This window comes from Eschrichtius robustus, chromosome 1, assembly GCF_028021215.1.
Source record: "Eschrichtius robustus isolate mEscRob2 chromosome 1, mEscRob2.pri, whole genome shotgun sequence".
NCBI lineage: Eukaryota > Metazoa > Chordata > Mammalia > Artiodactyla > Eschrichtiidae > Eschrichtius > Eschrichtius robustus.
This window is the reverse complement of record NC_090824.1, coordinates 63,212,567-63,234,047: the sequence shown is the minus strand read 5'-3', so window position 1 is coordinate 63,234,047 and position 21,481 is coordinate 63,212,567. Positions and strand designations below refer to the sequence as shown.

Here is a 21,481-nt window from a genome sequence, read left to right as displayed (position 1 = left end):
GAAAGCCCCACCCCCCGCGCCCGCTCCCACTCCTGATTGGCTGGTCCGGCTGAAGGCGACCCGGCGGTCCCCCTACCCGCGTCTCAGCTATAAAGGCGGCGGACACATGCCTGCGGCGGCGAAGCTCGGGCAGCAGCGGCGCTCGCCCGCTCTCAGACCCCGCGGCGCCCCCGTTACTCCTTGCCCCCGAGCGCTCCGACTCCACCATGCCTCGGGGCTTCCTGGTAAAGCGAACTAAACGGACAGGCGGCTCGTACCGAGTGCGCCTAGCAGAGCGGGTCTTCCCCCTGCTGGGGCCCCAGGGGGCGCCGCCCTTTCCCGAGGAGGCTTCCAGTGCCCCTCAGCCCGGTGCGGAGCGGGCAGGACCCCCAACTCCGGAGGAGGAAGCGGCCCGCGAACTGTCGGGGTCGTCCTGTCGGGCGGCTGGGGTGAGCCCAGGGGCGGGCGGGCGGGAAGGCGCGGAGTGGAGGGCGGATGGCCGGGAGGGTCCCGGGCCCAGCCCCAGCCCCACGAAGCCTACGGGCGCGGACCTGCGCCGGGCGTTCTTGGAGCGCTGCCTCAGCTCGCCGGTCTCCGCTGAGTCCTTCCCCGGGGGCACCGCCACCGTGGCCGCTTTCTCCTGCTCGGTGGCGCCAGCAGTAGCACCGACCTCGCGGGAGCAGTTCCTGCTGCCGCTCCGGGCACCGTTCCCGGACCCCGCGCTCCATCCGGACCCCGCGCCCCTCGCGGCCTCCCTGCACGGCCTGAAGCGGGCCACCGGCGGCGAGCGCTGCGCCAAGGCACCTCCGGCCTGCGCGTCTGGGCCCGCGGCCGCCGGGGTCAAGAAGCCAAAGGCCATGAGGAAGTTGAGCTTCGCCGATGAAGTCACCACGTCCCCTGTGCTGGGCCTGAAGATCAAGGAGGAGGAGCCCGGAGCGCCGTCCCGGGGCTTGGGGGGCAGCCGCACGCCGCTGGGGGAGTTCATCTGCCAGCTGTGCAAGGAGCAGTACGCGGACCCCTTCGCGCTGGCTCAGCACCGCTGCTCCCGCATCGTGCGCGTCGAGTACCGCTGTCCCGAGTGCGACAAGGTCTTCAGCTGCCCTGCGAACCTCGCCTCCCATCGCCGCTGGCACAAGCCGCGTCCCGCAGCGGCCAATGCCGCCACAGTCTCCTCAGCCGACGGGAAGCTGCCCCCTTCGTCGACCTCGTCCTCCCCGGATTCCGGGGCTGTTGCTGCACCTTTCCTGGCGGAGGGGAAGGAGAACAGCCGGGCAGAGAGAACTGCGGATCAGCACCCGCAGGCCGGGGACAGCTCCGGGGCGGAGCAGCACCGGGACAGCGCCCCATCACAAGGCCTCCAGGTGTTGTCCCGCCCCGAGCCTTCGCCGCCTCAGGTCCCTTATACGGCGGGGGTGTTGGGGCGCCGGGTGCCTGAGCCGGGCGGGGTCAGTGCTGCCGGGGGACCCGAGATCTTCGTGTGCCCATATTGCCACAAAAAGTTCCGTCGCCAAGCCTATCTGCGCAAGCACCTGGCCACTCACGAGGCGGGCTCGGCCCGCGCGCTTGCCCCGGGCTTTGGCTCCGAACGCGCCGCCCCACTCGCCTTCGCTTGCCCGCTGTGCGGGGCGCGCTTCCCGTCGGCGGACATCAGGGACAAGCACCGGCTGTGGCATGCGGTCCGCGAGGAGCTGCTCCTGCCCGCTCTGGCCGGGGCGCCCCCTGAAGCACCGGGCCCAGGAGGGGCGTCCGACGGGAGTGCTCAGCAAATTTTCTCGTGCAAGCACTGCCCGTCCACTTTTTTTAGCTCCCCGGGCCTGACCCGGCACATCAATAAGTGTCACCCCTCAGAAAGTCGGCAGGTACTGCTGCTGCAGATGCCACTGCGGCCGGGCTGTTGAGGGCGAAAGACGAAGAGGATCGTGAGGGTGGCCTTGGAGCAAACAGATCATGGGAATTTCTGTGGGGCTTTCTTCAACTTGCAAGGTTACCCTTTTTCCTTCCTTTATTTTCTCTCCTAAAACTCCCAGTAGTCAACGTGCCGCCAGGGGAGCGGGCAGCGAAATGTAAAATCCCTCTCTAGAGCAGGTATGTATATGGTATAAACGTTCTGGGTCAAGAATGATCAGCTTTAAATCCTTCTCACTTTCCCCACGAAAATAGGATTCCCCCTGCTCCCACCAAACTCTGGAGACCCCAATGAATCCTATATGACTTGTAATTCCTATGGAAAGTCGCAGTGAATGCGTGCATGTCTCTATCTACAAAGGATTCTAGCTACCAAAAGTGGTAGTTTTTTTCTCTCTTCTTCCTCTTGTCATCGCAGGCGCCTGTGTAGTTTCTGTCTCAATAGGGTCAGATATCTTGCATTGTATATTCTGTGAATTAAAAGTTATGTGATTGGTGCCAAACTTACGTCGGGTGGGTGGGAAATACAAGACCTGTGTCTGTGGGCAGGAAACGTTAAGATGTTTGCGCGCTTTTGGGTGATATGAGAAATCTCCTTGTAAACTTTCCTTTTCTCAATTATTAAGTCCACTCTTAAGCTAGTGTTTGGAGGTGGGGAATAGCATCTCTTTACTGGATGGAGTTGAGACACCCCCCAAATTCTCACCTCTAGCTCTCGTGTGCAGTATTCAGGAAGATACTTTAAATCTTTCTTTAAATAGCTTTTGGGAAACATAGAACTCATTTCCTGAAGTTTGACTGTTTTAGTAGGGTTTCATCCAAATTAACGCTTCTGTTGTAATCATAATGTGTATTATATATGACACTATGTTCAGCTTAAGGAAGATGTTAATACTTCTAATCCGCTATGGAAATGAATGGCAATTCATTCAATATTTTCTTTTCAGCTGCTACCTGGTTTTGAATTTTTTTGTATTACCATATTTAGCATACATTCTGTACCTATGCCCTAATAGCCAGTTTGGGACACTGGCTGAATATTGCTTGACAGATAGCCCATATTTGTAAGATGCTTACCACCAAATAAATGTACATAGCTGGTGCTTTGTTGTGTTCTGTGTTTGTCTTAAGAATCCCATTGAACACAGCCTATTTTCAAAAGCCACACTTCTTATCTCCCCAAAGCCAGTATCCTGCTTTATAATCTTAGTGACCCATTTAGACAGAAGAAACTATATTTTGTAAATGAATGTAATGGTGCAGAAATAAAATGGGAAACTTTCCTTATATAGTATATATACTATGAAGTATGGCTGCATAGACTGAGCTCCAAAAGGCAAAGAATATGTACTATTCTTTAAATATTAAAGATACTTTACCACTCAAAAATGTCAACAGAAAATATATTTTAAATATTTTCTTCTTTTTCAAAAAGCTAGTGAATAGTTTATCTGAACATGAATAAAATGTTAACTGTGCTAATCAACTTCCGTATTTTTAAGTTGGTATTTTCACTCCATTTTGTTACATATCACCAAACCATTAGCTGTTTATTTTTTTAAGAATGAAAGCACTATAGAAATGCGTAAATAGTTACTTTATCTTTTCTGCAATTCTTCACCTTGGTTGTGGGAAACTGTCTATATTGTTTAATCTTGTTCCCAGGGACTCTCTATCCATGTTTATCCTTTATATAAGCTTTCACGGGACTTTTTAAGTTTATTTTCTACATAGTTTCATAGGAATTTGTTTTTATTTATAAGGCAATCCAAAATTTAAGTGCACAGGAACTCTGAAAGCCTGCTATAGAAACTGTCTGTAAAAAGTTTTGTTCCTGAATGTATATTACCAAAAAAAGTAAAATTTAACAGGTCAAAGAAGCATGAGGGTGAGATAAATTGATGCTTTAACCAAGTGCATTGGGGAAAGTTTCTGGTGAGCCCTTATGAAGGTGAAAATTTTCCTGTAGTTTTAATGACTGTGGCAGGATCTCTGAGAAATAAGGTGGGGTATATCCTGAGAAGGGAATTAAAAATTCATTTTTCATGACGAGCTAAGGTAACCTAGGTTTATGCTTTGTATCTCTCCATTAATCATCCAGCCCTGCTTAAGTAAGTCTGAAAAAATATAAAACAAAATACAAAAAGACAAATCAACACTCATGGACACGAAATGATAAGAATACTTTTATTGTATTATTAAATACCATCTTTTTTCCACTGTTACGAATTTGTAGCTACTACATGAATGACGATACATAATTTATATTTTATAGTTTGCCAGTATGATGTATTTACACATGCAGTTAGTACCAATGTCATGCTACATTTCCTTAGGAGATGCCCGTTCAAAACAAAATGTGAGCAAAATGTGAGCAGCTTATCTACTGTAGGAAAATACTTCTGGAGGGTGGCATGTATACCAACCCGCACGTGCAAGTTCAGTATTAACAATATTAGATTAATTTAGACTCCTGGGTCATGTTCCCTTTTCTTTGACAATAATACACATAATTTAAGCCACACGCTTATGTCAGAAAAGTTTTCTCCTTCTTTTCTTTTTTCCTACCCGCCCCACCCCATTCCTCCCTTTCTGGTACTTCTTAAGAAAGAACACAGATATACCAGGATCCAGCAGCCAATAAGGGGCCACAATCTCAAAACAGAAATGGCATTTAAAACAGTGATACCATTTAAAAAGCAAAACATTAGAAAAATATCTGGAAGCTAAACATGAATCAAAGTTCAGCACAGTGATTTTTCTGGTTTTTAGATATGTCATGGCATCACCTGCACAGCCAAGAAATGAGACATTGCTTTGGGAAGAAAAAGTTAATGCTAAAATTATTTCAGCTGGAACTTGAGATACTAAAAGACCATTTATTTTAAGTGGTTTATTTTGATAACATAAATAATCCATACACATCCTGTGTATTAACAGATCTGCAACTATTGCTACAACTTTACAAATGCTTAAATTTAAAGATGTACATTTATTTAAAAAATTATATACTTACTGAGCCATGAAGTTGTAATGGGGCACGATAAATAAAATAATGAGACTATCTGTCCAATTATATTTCGTCTCAAAGTTAATTACGAAATTAAAAGCCAAACTACTTAGACATAATTATCTAGGGAAGGTAAAGGGTGTAGAATAAAACTCCCCACCCCCCCGCCCCCCATACGGCAGCTTGGAGTGTGGGGGGAAAACCAACCGAATAAACAACCCAAATCTAAAATACTAAGTTACAAGTCATTTAAATCCAGTGTTTTCTAAAATAAATGTTCAGGAAGGAACATGCATGTTGTTATGGCAAACACGAAGCCTGAAAGGGTTAACGCTATGTTCATGCTAAGGTGGCTACTGCTGAACACTGCTGGGCTGCTGTCTCCTTAGGATTTATTGGCTGAGCCAGAGGAACGACGCAGCTTCATGGACATGCGGCTTTTGCTAGTTCGAGGAGACATTGGTGAGGCCAGGTCAGCCCCGTCTACCTGCGTTGCTGTGGGAGTTTCACTGGGTAGAATCTCTGGGTAGGAGCCTGTGGGAAACAGCAAGAGCATTAGTGCAAGTCATCCAGCCACTCATCCTGTAAGAAATAACTTTTCTGCTACAGATCTGCAGCATGGATCCCAACCCTTAGTGAGGTCTTTTGAGAGGAAAGAGCAAGCCCCAAACTTGCTTGTTACGACAGTGATCTGGTGGCTCATGTCATCATATTAGCAAGAAAGCACCAATCATTATTTCCAGAGCCAGAACCAACCAGAGAGCTCCCCAGAAAAAGCAATGGGAAGCAAAATCTTTGGGTCAGAAAGGACAGGGATCCAAAGCACCATTAGCATGCACGTTAAGGGCTTAAGAAGCAGGTGAGAAGGACCAATTCCTATCTCTAGGGTACAGGGTATAACCAAGAAAAGGGCCTTCATTGCTCAAACTTGAAAACAAAACAGCACCAAACGTTTCCAAAGAGGAACTTAGCAGTATGAGACCATTATACGTGCTAGGTAGTTAAATATGCTTTTAAGAAGGAGCCAGATAAATTCCCTGAAGAAGGAGGAGGACAAGAGCTCTCGTCTGAAAGTCAGTCAAAAAAGACAAACCGATCTCCCCGAGTGTCTCAACTTAGAATTGACAAGCAACGCTTTTGTTTTCTTAAACTTTCGCAGTTACACTCTCCAGTCATAGCAAGTAGATAACCAGTAGAATTAGTAAGATATAAAAATTTGAAAGAAACAAAACAAGTTGAAATTGGAAAATTCTTCATATCATTTATTTACAAAGTAGTTCTTCACCTTTGTACTTTATTTCTGAGTTATGATTCTCTAATTCACAGCAGTACTACAGAACTTTGCACACTGTAGGCTCTCAAATATTTCATGAATAAGAAATTACATTAAAAATTAAAAACCGTTCAAAAAAACAAAAAGTCTGAAAATATAACAGAATAACAAAATTTTTACAATTCTGTATATTTTGAGGCATTTTAATCCAGATTTCCTTGGTCTTACATACATAAAAATTATCTTTACGAGTGTCACAAACAAAGACATGTCACACAGGTTGCAGGCTTAAACTTACACAGCTCCTAACTCTGTAGGGAAACTTTTGGCATATTTGTTAGCCAGTGTAGCACCACACTGACACTTTGAGCTTGGGAATACTCATACAACTATTTCCATATAATGAAACATTTGGCTTAAACTGAAGTTATGAATATTTATAAGGAAACATAAAACTGTTCAATAAGGGGTACAGATCCTACTGAGATGTCTTAGGAAATTAAGACTGTATCTCTGTAGAACACTTAAAAGTTTTTAAGGCCAAATATTATACTTAAGAACAAACATATATTGTCAAGGAAAGAACATTTTATCACTAATCCTAATCCAGGTAAATTGCCCTCCTTTTCAAAGTAACTTCTCCAACATTCTCTTTTCTAATTGAAATGAGGTTGACCTTCAAAATACAAGAAGGACATATATTTCTGTCCACCTTTCCTCTTCCTGAAGATCTGCGTTGGTTCATACTGGGCCCATACTGGAAAACCTAGAGGAGAATATGAATCCACGGACCTTTTTAGGGAAGCACTGCAGATGGATGGCAGAAGGAAGGTGAAGAGCAGTAGCTCATGCTTTGCTGGTAATGCATACTATTCCCGGCCAATCATGAGAGGCCTTCCCATGGCTGTTTACCTTGAGATGGCCAATGTTTTCTAGTGGAGGTTTTGGGAGGAAGAGAACTATCACTGCATTTCTTTCTTTGTTGTGAATGAAGAAATGGAGTAGCGAGCAGAAGTGAGAAAACAAAAGAGAAGATAGATAACAGATATGAGCGACAAAGTGCAGAATTTTACAGGTGTTAACAGAGGAGCAGAGAAGACAGTAATCAGGTTTTTATTATGAAATACGATTGGGCATGCAATGCATTAGGGTGATGAGGTTTCACAATGGACAAATGCTTTGTAAATTCAAATGTTATACTTACCCACTAACAAAACAAGTTCAAACAGGAGAAAAGAAAAGAAAAAAAAGTCTATGAGAGATTCTTTAAACATCTACCTTTTAAAGTGTTCACTGTACTGGTGGCATCACTCAGTCATAAAATCTCTAGGGCTGTACTGTCCAACATGGTAGCCATAGCCACATCACAGTTAATTAAATTAAAATTAAATATTATAATAAATGCAAAAAATTTATAAATAAATGCAAAAGATAAAATTAAATAAAAATTAAAAATTTGGCTCCTTGGTGCACTAGCCACATTTAAATTGTTTAGCAGTCACATGTGGTTAGTGGCAACCATACTGGACAGTGCAGATATAGAACGTTTCCATCAGCATAGAAAGTTTTATTACAGAACACTGCTTTAGAGTACACCAAATTCAAAGAATATTTTCCTCAAAAACAGCAATTCCTCTATGTCTCCCTTACTGCCTTCAAGGTGGAACCCCCTTTCAGTCAACTGAGTCAAATCAGGCTTTTTAGTGTGTGTGGTATACAGCACCGCCTCATGTTTTAGCAAATGATGTTTGTGATAAATACTCAGCATACCCAAACTCTATAAATAATTTATGGTGGATAGATCTCAATTTTAGATTCAAAGAATAATGTGATACTTACACTTCATTTCACGTCCTATTCTGCCTAAGTACTGATTTATATCACCTGAGTCATAAAGAATATTGATTTATTTATTTCTATTGATAATATATCCTCTCAAGTATAAAGTTGAAGAAGTATGGGCTCCTATGTTTTACATACAGTATCTATGAATAACATTTTTACAGTACTCACACAGACTGTTGTCTGTATCTTGATGGAATAATAAATTGATTCATATATTGTACATTGATTACAATGAGCTATTATTACAAATAACATGATGAATATGACTTTGAGGATCTATAAAGATTGTAAAAGGCAACTCAATGCATTGTTATTTATTGTGGCTTTGATTATACCGGTTGCCGACAAGTATGACCACTTTAAAACTGCTGAAGTTACTGGACCTACTAAATATAGCCTTTAAAACTATGGTGACCTTGAAAGCAACTCTAATTAACATTGAACTAAGAGGCAGCATCATCTTAGAAAGAGCCTGGGTTAGACAGACCCATGACAAGTTTGTCATGTTCCTAGATGCTGGATATTGGGCAAACTAACCTGAGACAGTTTTCTTATTTGTAAAACAGAGACAATACTAGTTATTTCGCAAAGTTGTGGGGAACGAATGCCTACATATGCAAAGATCCTGGCACACAGCAGGTATACAATAAGTGTAGCTATATAATAAAACTACAATAAGAGCAAGCATTAATAGACTTTAGATCAAAAAAGATGAGGATTAGAAAAGAAGGGATAGAAACTAGAAATATTTTTGAAGAAAATGACCACTTACAAAACATCAATTGTTAAAATGTGGAGAACACAACGTAACTGTTTAGTTTGGGGGAAAATAAAGAATATCCACTTTTATGTTAATATTCCTATAAAACATAACCTTACATTAAAGGACAGATTACCCAAATAATCTTACTGCCTGAATATTGCTAAAGGAGTTGATAAGTGATTGAGATTAGTGTGGATGCACCACTGAATGTCATAAAGTAACACATAATTTAAAATAAAATAGTACAGAAACACAGGCAAACATGAGGTTTCAAGATATTCAAGAACTACCATTATTGCAGACTTAGAACATATCAGTCTAAGCTTGTCATATTTTATCTCCTTACAAATGGGAAAACTGGGTTTAGGATAGATTAATTCATTTGAGTTCATGCAGATAAGAAATAGCAGAGCTAGAATTTAAATCCAGATCAGTCTGATTCCAAAGCCCATAGTTCTCCCACGGCAACCTTAAAACGAGCCTAAAAATAAATAAATAATAAAAAATGATTTTTCAATGGGTGGAAAAGTAGAGCCTTCAAAATAAAAATTTTTAACAATTTCTAATTTGCAAATATGACAGGTTACTGGGCAATTTCTCTCCTCTCTCAATATCAAGAAGGGACTGAAAATATTTAGACTAAATGAGTAATTATAATACTTCGAGTACTCTGAAGTCAGACTCTGACTTTACCAGGTGACTGTTGGTAAGGTTTTTTGTTTTTGTCTCATAGAATTGCCATGAAAATTCAGTGAGAGAATGCATGTATAGTACTTAGCACACTGCCTGGCACTCAGTAATCGCTCAATTATTATTTTCATTACACAAATTTTACATCTGAATGAATGCTCTATATGAAAACTGAGCCTAGTAATTATTGTTATAAAAGGTTAATGGACTTTATTTAAGATTAATATTATTTGCTTCTTGGTCAACAACATACAAGCCAAATTTCTAAGTTTAAAATACTGAGAAGAGAACACATTTGGCTGCTTATAATTTCAGGCTAACCTAGTGATAAATAAATAAGATTATTTATTTTTAAAAACATTTGATTTTAAAAACACAGTAAACAAACTTATAGCTTATATGTTGAAGGAAACATTTTCTACTGGCACTTACAAATAATATTTAGGATATATATAAAATAACTATCTTCTGAAGAGCTACAATCTTTTCTTCCAGATCATTTCAAAGCCTGGGAAAAGGAGAAAAGTTTAATGGCTAAATTTTGATGATTCATTCCATTCAAAGATGCAAAGAGATGGGCCTGACAATCATAATACTATCTCATCTACATGTGGCATACAGATTTTGTGAATTAACAGCAAAACTGAGGTTAGAATTAAGGAAGATTAGACACTACTCTAGGTCTTCAAAATCACTCTGTTAGATTATCTCTTATTTTGATGGCATAGAAATATTTGAATCTTATTACTAATTTTTAGAAGATTTACTTAGGAACCTATACGTTTTCTAAAGGTAATTATACAAAGTGGTATGTATGTATACGTATATTTATGTATGTATACAGAGGACCCTTGAATGTAGGGGCTAGGGGCGCCAACCCTCTATATAATGTGCCTATAACTTATAGTCAGCCCTCCATACATGCAGTTCCTCCCTATAGGTGGTTCTGGTTCCTCTGTATCTATGGTTCTGCATCCACGGATTCAACCAATCTCAAATTGTGTAGTACTGTAATGTATACTGTTGAAAAAAAAAATGCATGTTTAAGTAGACCTGTGCAGTTCAAACCCATGTTGTTCAAGGGTCAACTGTACATGTATATGCATATGTGTGTATATATATGTATATGTATATACATGTGCATATATAGAGGGAGTCAAATACCAATCACCCCTTTAATTTTTAAAGTATTGATACTAAAATCTCTAACTTAATTTGTAGAGAAACAAATCCAAAGAGAGGTACGTACTAGCTCAACTAATAGAGTATTAGCAGTAATTCTAGATATGCTACATAATAGGCATTGAAAAATACTTATGGCTGATGATAGTAAAAAGACATAATACTGGAAAAAAACTGGGTGTATTTTATATATATATATATATATATATATATATATATATATATATTTTTTTTTTTTTTTTTTTTTTTTTGCTATACATACATTTTCTCTGTTGCGGGCAGCACACACATTTGTGCTGGTCCTGAAGGCTCACTGCGCTGTTCAGGGTGTCACCACCCCTTACTGTTGGCCGCTCTTAAGTGTGGTGTGGATAGACCAGGCTTCCTCCTCAACAGCTGTCTTTTCCCTTTTTCCAAAATTGCTCTGTCTGGCTCTGCACATTCCTTTTCCTCCTCTTCCCCTTTTTTTTTTTTTTAAATTAATTTTTATTGGAGTATAGTTGCTTTACAATGTTGTGTACGTTTCTACTGTACAGCAAAATGCATCAACTATGCATGTACATATATCCCCCCTATTTTTTGGATTTCCTTCCCATTTAGGTCACCACAGTGCATTAAGTAGAGTTCCCTGTGCTGTACAGTATACGTTCTCATTAGTTATCTATTTTATACATAGCATCAATAGTGTATATATGTCAATCCCAATCTCCCAATTCCTCCCACCCCGCCCCTTTCCCCCTTGGTATCCACACATTTGCTCTATGTGTGTATTTTTAATAAGAAAGATAACTTAATATTTACTGTGCACTTGTAGTAAAACAGGATCCTGTTTCTTCTTGTTGGCATTCTAGATTTTTCTTTTATTTAAAAAAAAAAAGAATTGGAGGGGGAGGAAAAAAAACAACTTGATTTGAAAAGACAATGTGACATTAGGGAAAAATATCTAGATTTTGTACTGCCAATATAATCTGGCCAAGAAGAGGAGTAATTTCATTTTAAAGTTTAGAGTTGGAGGAGTGGTGTTCATGAATGTTAAAAAAGAAGGTCACAGTAAAACTTTTGATATTTTCCACACACCTGCCTGACAAAGATAAAGGGATTTTTTTTCCTGTAATTTTTTTTTTTAAATAAAGGACATGAAAAATCTAATAATGTTTTAATGTAGTTTTATGGAAGATCAACAAAGTGTGACATCACGATATCTCCCTCAGTGACCTTAGGGATAAAAATAATTTCCCTTTAAGTATCAGTCTACTGCCACAGACAGAGTCCATTTTGAGAAAATACAGTTATGAAATTTATGGATCAACTATGATATACCAAAAATGTTTTTCGTATCTATTTAAATACTAAAAATTATCTAGAAAAATCCCCATTGGAGTTCAATGTCATCACAGTTGATACATTACTGTTAACCAGGAAGTAGGTTTTAAATAAGCTTGAGCCAAGTTAAGTTTTAAGCCAAACTTAAAACAGTATTTTTCCACTGCTCCACTGAATAGTATTATATTATAGGTTTGGTTAGGAAGAATAGATTATATCCGTTATATGATTATCGTACTGGTATTCCTTTAAAATGTAATTTCAATTTATTGCATTAGTATTGATTAGTATTAGTTTATATGGATGGGGTATGCATGGGATATCTAAAGTTGATTCTCGATTACAAGTTAAAAGGAAATGGGGGAAGAACAAAGGGTGTTTTGTTTGACACTTTGTCTTACCTTCAGATAAACAGAACTGATATTTAATGATCTAAATCTCAATGGGGCAAATCAATTTTATCATCATGTTAAAAAGTAATAATGAACCTAAAAATCCTCACACTATTATGTAATTTTTGCAAAGCATAAGTCAGGTCCATATGGCTATTACATGGCCTATTTCATGTCTTCTCTCTCAACTCTGACTTACAACTTTAAAGGGACTTCTACATTTATGGGTTGGTTTGTGACAGGAAAATCAAAATCTGAGATGACTGGGAATAAAAAATCATTCTTCAGATATCATAATGTTTTTGCTACTGTAAAGGAGTAAATATTTCCTTTTTATATTATTGTGCTGAATTGAAAACCACTGATAAAAGTTTTTATCTTTCGTAACTATTAAAGTCTGCAAAAAAACCATAAAAATGTATTAAGTAATACTGGAAAAGTTATTTACAGTGTTTAAAAACACCTTTTAAAAAATTCAAGTGCATGTTTCTAACAGTTCCTAAAGGCAAAGACAATTTAAAAAAATTAACCAAAGAGCCTTGACTTGGCTGCTGTATCATTCTTTACCTAATGTCTCAGAAAGTGAGAATACTACTTACTTCCCATGTTATACGTCTGGCCAAATGTGCAGGATAACATGCAACACATAAGAAGAACATTAAGAAGAGGAATATGAAGGACTCCAGCTAGTAAACAGCTACAACATGAAAACTGACAGCCTGTATAAATTTAAGGGGAAAAGTTAGTCTGAACGTGGCCTTATTATCAATATTTTTCATTTGTGAAATTTATGGCTCAACTCTATGTATGGTACACAAAAGTGTTATTCATGTCTATTTTAATAATGTCTGATATTTTATCAGATATTCTCTATTATTAAAAATGAAATGTCCAGGTATACTTAACTAGTTTTTATTTTGTTGTTCATTGATTTATTTTTAGTATCTTTCTTTTACCATCTTTCTTATGCTGAGCTGAGTAATTTTAGATAGTGTCAACCCAGTCTAATATAATTTTCTCTTTGCTAGGTCTTTTATATAATTAATTGAAAGGGCTCCAAGTTTTTTCGTAAAATTATTTTTATAATGGCCAATTAAACGGTGACAGGAATGGAAGCTTTAATTTCGTCGACTTTGAGAATTACAGTAATTTTTTTTGCAAGCAAATTAGGCCAGTAAAGGAGTACTGTGCCTCTTAAACTACTTAATATGAAGAAAACTTATATAATATGAAGAGAAACTGAAGGCTTATTATGATGAACTTCAAGTATATTGTATTCTCTTTTCCTGCTTCCCTTGAACATCATTAGAACAGTCATCTTTGTATTTCAGGTGCCTAGTATGGTGTGAGGCACACAACAGAATAACTATTTGATGAGTTAAGATACCCAATAACAATGCAACACATTACAAAATACAAAGACACACCATTTCAGTTCAGTAGTACTACATTTTCATGCTGAGAAACAAAAAGGTCAATACAACAAGGTGTAACTAACTTCAACCAAGGGTTCTATTATTAGTTATTTTTATCCCAGAACCAGTGTTAGTGTTTCATGCAGACCTAAGTTAGTAAGTATAATTCTGGAAGAAATTTAGTGACAGTTTCTGAAATGTTTAGTATGAACCAGGGCAGTGTTAAGTTTGCTTATTAACTGAGTTACAAGCTTAGTGCTTGCTAATTTTTAAAAAAGGAAATGGGGGAAGAACAAAGGGTGTTTTGTTTGACACTTTGTCTTACCTTCAGATAAACAGAACTGATATTTAATGATCTAAAGAGGGAAAATAAAATAAATGAAACAATCATAAGGAGTGCAAAGTATTACAGAATAGGAAGGCCATGAGTAATTTATTTTCTTACTGATTTCTTCAAAATTAGTTAATTGTAAAAATGCAGTACCCTCTTATAGTCTTTAAATATTACAAAATAATTTACTCTGCTAAGTACTTCTAAATCTAGACCAATTATTTTAACTTTATTTGTAAAATTAGAGATGATAAGGCAATATTCTTGGCCATAAAATTTGATCCTCTGAAGTTGAGAGTGCCTGCTCAACTTGTATTTCTTTTGCAGATACTTCGGTAACGATTCCGTGAAACACAATAGTTACTGCCCATTAGCTCAGATAAAATGTAGTGTATGTGCTTTTATGAAGACTGTTGACTTTTAAAGGAACTGTATTTAGGTAAAAGAAAGTATCAATCAAATTTACAGGCCAAATATGAAAATAATGATGAAGAATATTTATATTTCAATGACTGGAAGTTTATTCAAGCAAGTTTTCCATTATTTTAAGAGTTTTTTAGAACAAAAGGGTATTGCATTTCAAGTTCCAATAACGAACAGTAACTAATACTTGCTTTTAATCTTACCGGCATCAGATGGTAAATGATGGTAGGGAGCTGGAGAAAAAACCTGTGCTGCAAAATCTTCAAATGTCGTTGGTTCTAAATGGTGCTGGACAATCGTTTGCAGATATCGCGCTCTCTCCTCATAGCTGATTTCCTTCAGTTAAGGATGAACTTAAATGCAGCATACATTGGGAAAGAACAGATCACATCAAAAAGGACTACTATCACTGCTAAGCCATTACTTCTTAATAATATAATTATTCATTAACTATTCTTGCATATCATTAAAAGTACGGCTTTTTAAAGAGAAAAAAATGTAGCTTTTAACATAAGTTTACTCTTCAGGATACCACTATACCTGGCAGCTTAACAGGAAGACATTTATCAGAAAATAATTAATAGTAAACTGTTGGAAGAAAGAAAGGTAACAGTTTACTTGGGAAAGGATTCAACTGCTATCAGGTCAGCCTAGGGCTCATCTTATCTTGTTAATCAGCTTCGATCTGCAGATGTACTCTGAAAAGCCATGTGATGAATATTATAATGCTTAAAATACTATGTCTGAAATTCTGTTTTTCATTTGTAATAATTTATTGTGAAAAATTCCTGCATATCATCTTTTTCTAAAATCCCTGCATTTTCCCAACAATTGTTCTCATTTTGAATGGAAGACTACTGTTGCTGTAATCCTCGAACTTAACTCCATGCAGTTAAGATAAATACACAGTTGAATCTGTATGTCAGGAAAAAATACCTAGTCAATTATAACACTGAAACAAGCAGGAATATTTGCAGAGAGTCCACAGGACTCCTACATACTGTCTAACAAAGCATCTACAGGGCACTGACACTGACAGAAAAATACTGTACTTCCCTTTCACCACATTTTCTTCTCTGATATTATTGACAAGCAACCAGTACCTTGAAGTGTTGTTGCTTTTGAACAACCCACTCCAGGCTTCCTGTTTCAGCAGGCCTGACTGTGCTGTTAGCACAGAGAGGGCGAGAAAGAGAGAGAATATTTCTGTTGTTCACGAAAGCAACTATGGAAATGGCTGTCAAAATGTAGAGCAGCAGGCAGCAACATACAATTATCAGGAAAAACTCACATGCTGACTTCATGTCGTATAGTTCCTGAACTGAGAAATCAGTTAACCTTTCTTCTACAACTTTTAGAAGTTCTCCAGCTGTACTCAGTGTGCTATGTTGATAGGCTTTACCTAAGACATTTAACTAAGTGTAAAGGATAATAAAAATTTGCTTATTGGTTCTTCTTTATTCATTGAATTTTCCCCAAAACCCATTTTAATATTTTACCCTCAAAATTCATTATTCTCTCTCTTTTTAAAATTGCAATTCAATTGTTGTAGTCCTTTAGTTCCAGAGATTGTAGACCGAGTCTACAATCAAGACCAAGAAAAAATTTTGAGAGGAAGATAATTTAAAATGTTAATTCAGTGGGAGATACCATAGTCAGTTACATTTACAAAAGATTATTGATTGAGAAAAAAAAAAAGAAGAGTTAAAGGTAAGTCTATATTCATTATGCACTTGACTTAGACTGTGATGTCTTTTGCCACCTAAATGACTTGAGTATCCTCTTCTTATACTACAATTTATTTTATGTATCAAATATTGAAATAATCTTAATTTCAGTTCCTGGCAATCCATTATTTTCAATTCTGGGGTTGAACTTCAAAAGAATTTTACTCCTGAAATGGGTAGCAACAGGACAAGATGCTATATTGAAAGGATTTTATGGAAGGATCATATAGACGTTTTTGAGTGTTAACACAGAAAAGTAATATAGCACACTTTTAAAAGAGGGTATATGGTTATAAATGAAAGGGGATGAAACTGATGGTTCAATCTAAATAATACCACATATCTCACAACTTGTTGGAAAGTACTTTTTTCATTGGGGGAGATTCACAGCTGCCGAATTTTCTGCAGTTAATAGAGTCCTTTGATTCACAGCAGTGCCCCTTGTACAAAAAATACTGGCCTTTGTGTATTACCAGAAACTAATTTTCTATTTGGCTGAAAAGGGAAAAATGGGGTTATTGCTTCTCCCTCCTACAGAGCTTTTCATTATGCCTGATGCACTCAACTTGTAAGCTCTTCTGAGAAAAAAAATAACTGAAGAGGCAAGAGGTAGAAAAATGAGCTTGTTAGCACATTAGAAGTGAAGTATCTTGGTGGGCCCTAGAAATTCCCAGTGGTGTGTTAACTTATCACTCTATGCATGCTGGCACTGATAGTCTCCCAATTGATCACTCTCTTTTCGCACCAAAGGTGCTGCCAGGAAGCAAAGGCTGAAGGCCCACAGGAGAACAGTCTGCTATCAAAACAAGCTGTTTTTAAAAGTCTGCTTGAATGGGTAAAATGCTTCATGAAAAGTAGGGTGGAGACACCTACCTGCTTTTAAAATGCTCTACTTTCAGAGGGCCTATAAATGAAATATTTTACCTTATTATATTTAGAGTTTACACAAAAATTAGGCAGAGAGAAAGCAAATTTAATATTTCTAAAGCAAGGAGATTATTAGAGCAAGAAATGAATATCTAGAGAAGATACATTTATTTTTTATTTAAAAAAAATTTTTTAACATCTTTATTAGAGTATAATTGCTTTACATTGTTGTGTTAGTTTCTGCTGTATAACAAAGTGAATCAGCTATACATATACATATATCCCCATATCCCCTCCCTCTTGTGTCTCCCTCCCACCCTCCCTGTCTCACCCCTCTAGGTGGTCACAAAGCACCAAGCTGATCTTCCTGTGCTATGCGGCTGCTTCCCACTAGCTATCTATTTTACATTTGGTAGTGTATATATGTCAATGCCACTCTCTCATGTTGTCCCAGCTTACCTTTCCTCCTCCCTGTGTCCTCAAGTCCATTCTCTACATCTGCATCTTTATTCCTGTCCTGCCCCTAGGTTCTTAAGGATACATTCTGAAGTGTAATTCTATTTCACTATACAAAAGGAGATTCATAAAACTCTGAAGAAACCCTAATATATAAAGCTATAGAAACTAAAATTATCTAGACATAATGTATTCATTTTGTATAAAAACACATGATGTATTCAATAGAACTGCAAAAAAATCGTAATTAGAGAAAATGATGCTTTCTAAAACAATTTTTTAAAGTTGAAGTATAGGTGGCAGAGTGAAGGAAAACAATCATTAATGGTTGAATTTAAATGAAAAACTGCAACGGTTGTCACAAATTAGGCAGTCCACTGTCTGAAGTTTCCTTCTGGGGGATTATTTTCAGAAAATACTGTTAGTTTAGTAAATTATTATAGACTACAGTAACTCACCTTCTAAAAGCTAAATATTCTAATTTTCCAAGTGTGATGTAGTCAAATAAATAAACAACAATATGAAAGCAACCCAATCTACAGTACTTACATCTTTTCCCCTTTTACTTTGGAAAACATATATTAAGGAGATATAATGAACTCTAAGTACTTCAACAATAGTCCTGAGTCCACAAACAAGGTTTTTTGTGATTGAGATGATGATAAAGTTCCAAACAGTGATGTTAGCATCTGCAATGGTAACCATAGTCCAAAATAGTTAACTCCTGTATCTCCTTATAATATGTTAGACACTTATTCCTTAAAAGGCAGCTCTCTAGGGAAGAGTTATTAGTACCTATAAATTGAGTGGCATACGCAAACTTGATGGCTAATAACAACAGGATAGCTCAAGCTATATTCCTACTGTGATTGTGTGTTGCCACTGGCATTGAAATTAAAAAAATGGAAATGGGTGAAATCATAAAAAGGTGATGGTAAACTTAACAAATTCAGAACAAAATTTAAAGTTCAAGTCTAAGTTGAATTAAGACGGTTTTTGTTGCAAATCTAAAACAACCCAAGCCAAAACTAGAATAAAAAGCCATTTGATAAAGGAGACTTTTAGCTGGTAGGAATCTTTAATACAGAACTAGCCAATCAAAAGAAATAACACACAGGTGCTGCAATCACAGCAATATAATTATCCACTAATCCTCCTTCCTTCTACTTTCTGTAAAAATAGAAATGGGGGGAAGGAATATTACCATTCTAAAAATAAGAAAAGGGAACTAAATGATTTTTATAGTATAAATAAATAGTTTAAACCCAATCGGTACTTCACTAATATGACGTTAATATCAGTATTCAAGTAACTACTTTTGATTTTAAACTTATCATATGAAATAATAATGGCCCCCTGTCACTGTGTCAAGACCAGCTGTTATGAAACTAGGGTTCAGTTTCAGCCCACTCCTGGAAAGAGATGCATGAATTCTCTGTGCCACAGTTTCTCTGAATGTTAAATGGGGATCCCCCCACCTGCTCCTATTTATGTCATAGGGCTGATGAAGATAAAGGATATAAATATAAAGTAACCCAAAAGTCCCCCTACATCTGTGATGAAAATAGTTATTTTGACCTTTGACTCAAGTCTTTGTAAATAGCAGTTGCTGTCTCTACTAGGACAATTTTCAATATCAGTTTAAGAAATATACCTGTGTTCATGTGCAAGAACTCTGATAATGTTTCTTGTTTATGTTATGTACAAGAGGAACTTTTGACTTATTCTGGTAAGAGAAAACTCTGATTTCTCATGAGAAAAAACACAATATGAAGAAAAGAGACTGCAGACAGTTAATTAGAAACACTTTTTTCAACTTGACTAATGTATAGGGAGAACAGATAAAAGGTAGATTTGGTTTTTAAAGAAGCAACAACCCTTCATTCGCCAAAATAATTTTCTTAATAATACAATGTAATTTTGAACTGCTTTTGCTGTCAGAAAAGGCAAAACTTTCAGTTTTGTGATCATTAATTCCATGGCACGCCCAGGAGGTTGTATAAATACTTAGGTCCAATGTAATTTGTGACTAGTCTCAAAGAAATAGAAATTTGTGTGTGTGTAAGTATATGTACATGTGTACATGTATGTATATGTTTGTATATACGTATGTTGTACATAGCAAGAATCAATATAAAGTATAATTTTTCACAAAAAGGAGTTACGAAAATTACAGACAGACGACAAAGGCATATCATTGCTTAATTAATTTCCTCTTAAATTCAGGTTTAATGTTTTCTTTCCTAAACAAGACAAGAAAAAACTACCGGCTCCTTTTTAAGTAAAGGCAAAGCATGAAGTGTCTATATCTGTGCTCAATAGCATAGCCTCAGGGATTTAGGGCCCATTCTGAAATTCCTAATTTAGTAAGCACTTGCCCACACTCATATTAATGTGGTTTCTTTGCTGTTTTAGCAGTCAGGAATTTCATCTCCCTACTCTGTATACAAAATTCCAAAAACAGTAATTGCAGGAAGAGAAAGAGTTTTACCTATTAAAAATTTCTTGCAAGTACTACTTACAATATTTACAAAGTTTGTAAGATGGTTGGTAGTTTGAAATTGGCTATGGTGGGAGTTTTCACATCACAGAACTCAAAAAAATGCCACAAATCGAGGCCTCCTCCTGCTCTCCAGAGCCAGTTGTTAAGCATCAAGTGTGCCTCATTCCTCACGCTTGTTCTCCTAATAAACTAGTGGGAGACTAATGTCTGAGGGCGGAGGCCATGCCTTTTTATCTTTATATCTCTAGCACCTAGCACAGGGCCTAGCAGCACTCAATGATTGTTTATAAATTATAGAATGAATGAATAAAGTTGGTTTGGTAGTTGATTAGGAGCCTATTATGCAGACAGCCCCCTTCTTCTAATCTCAGTTTGGCTCCCCAGAGACAAAGCCCTTTGGGGCAAATACAGTTGGGACTCTCCTAGGATTGAATTTGGAGAGAGAGTCTGGTTCCACCCCTACCCTTAATCTTGCTGACCTTCTCCAGAAGAAGAAAAAGTGAGTAAAGCACAATGTATACATATGTAAGGTATAACATTAAAAGAAAACTGATATCAATTTCTTAAAAAATTATAATAACTGCCTACAGAAGAAATTCTGTAAATGTTGAAAGTAATTACAACTCATTACAATTTAGCATTGAAATAAACATTTTGCCCCATTGGTTGTGATAATTTTAGTTAGAATTAGAGGACGGATACAACAATGATCTACAAACATTAATGTCAGGAAACTTAGCAAAATCAGCAAAATGTTTATTCAGCAATAAGCCTTGCCTCGAAGGAGAATATAAGGATTTGCTCAGAAAAACAAAGCTGCTGACCGGTAGAGTTCGGACTAGAACCTTGGTCATTTAACAGTCCAGTGCTCTTTCTACAGACAATCTCAATGATCTGGATTTTAGATGGGAAAAAAAAAAGTATAAAAGGGATTTCAGTCAGCTCAAGGACAGCCAACACAATGACTACCAGCTTAAGGTCTATGATTGATTGGCAATTTTTCAAAAATGTTTTATACTAGAATATCATATGTAGTATAGTAATAAAAATCCATGGCATGATCTAAAATAAAACAGAGAAAATAAAAAAACCACATTTGACTTTTTAGTTCTAAAAGGCCTTGAAGTATCTTCAAACATTCTGAGGCAGTATCATTACACAGGGTCTTGAAAACATAATGAAAAATAAGAATTTTATTGAGATATAGAATATGGGTAGATATATTTTGCAAGTACATCTGCAGGATCTAATAATAATTATCAGGAGTAAAGTGGCATACTTCCCTGAAATATACAGGGCAATTAAGTATCCCATGGACTAAAAGGCACTGCTCATTTATAAAAGTAAACTATATTGCTTACTTTATAAAGAAGATCTAGTAAATTAATTAATACTCC

At 37.6% G+C, this 21,481-nt stretch overlaps 2 protein-coding genes across 5 annotated transcripts in view; one reads left to right on the top strand and one right to left on the bottom strand.

The window, feature by feature from the left end:
• The first annotated feature begins 206 nt into the window (after positions 1 to 206).
• Positions 207 to 1,877, top strand: INSM2 (INSM transcriptional repressor 2). Its single transcript, XM_068534215.1, has one exon. The coding sequence runs from the start codon at positions 207 to 209 to the stop codon at positions 1,875 to 1,877; it is 1,671 nt and encodes a 556-aa protein (XP_068390316.1).
• Positions 1,878 to 4,905: 3,028 nt separating this feature from the next.
• Positions 4,906 to 21,481, bottom strand: part of RALGAPA1 (Ral GTPase activating protein catalytic subunit alpha 1) — a 222,410-nt gene continuing 205,834 nt past the window's right edge. For 2 of the 4 annotated variants that reach the window (XM_068546053.1, XM_068546079.1), the window contains exons 39-40: positions 14,735 to 14,859; positions 4,906 to 5,428 (exon numbers count right to left, since the gene is read on the bottom strand). In XM_068546053.1, the coding sequence (XP_068402154.1) occupies positions 5,280 to 5,428; positions 14,735 to 14,859 (274 nt within the window). In that variant the 3' untranslated portion in view covers positions 4,906 to 5,279. Of the gene's footprint in view, positions 5,429 to 12,371; positions 12,403 to 14,102; positions 14,134 to 14,734; positions 14,860 to 21,481 lie in introns of all 4 variants that reach the window. The other 2 variants (XM_068546070.1, XM_068546061.1) reach the window with 2 other exon arrangements.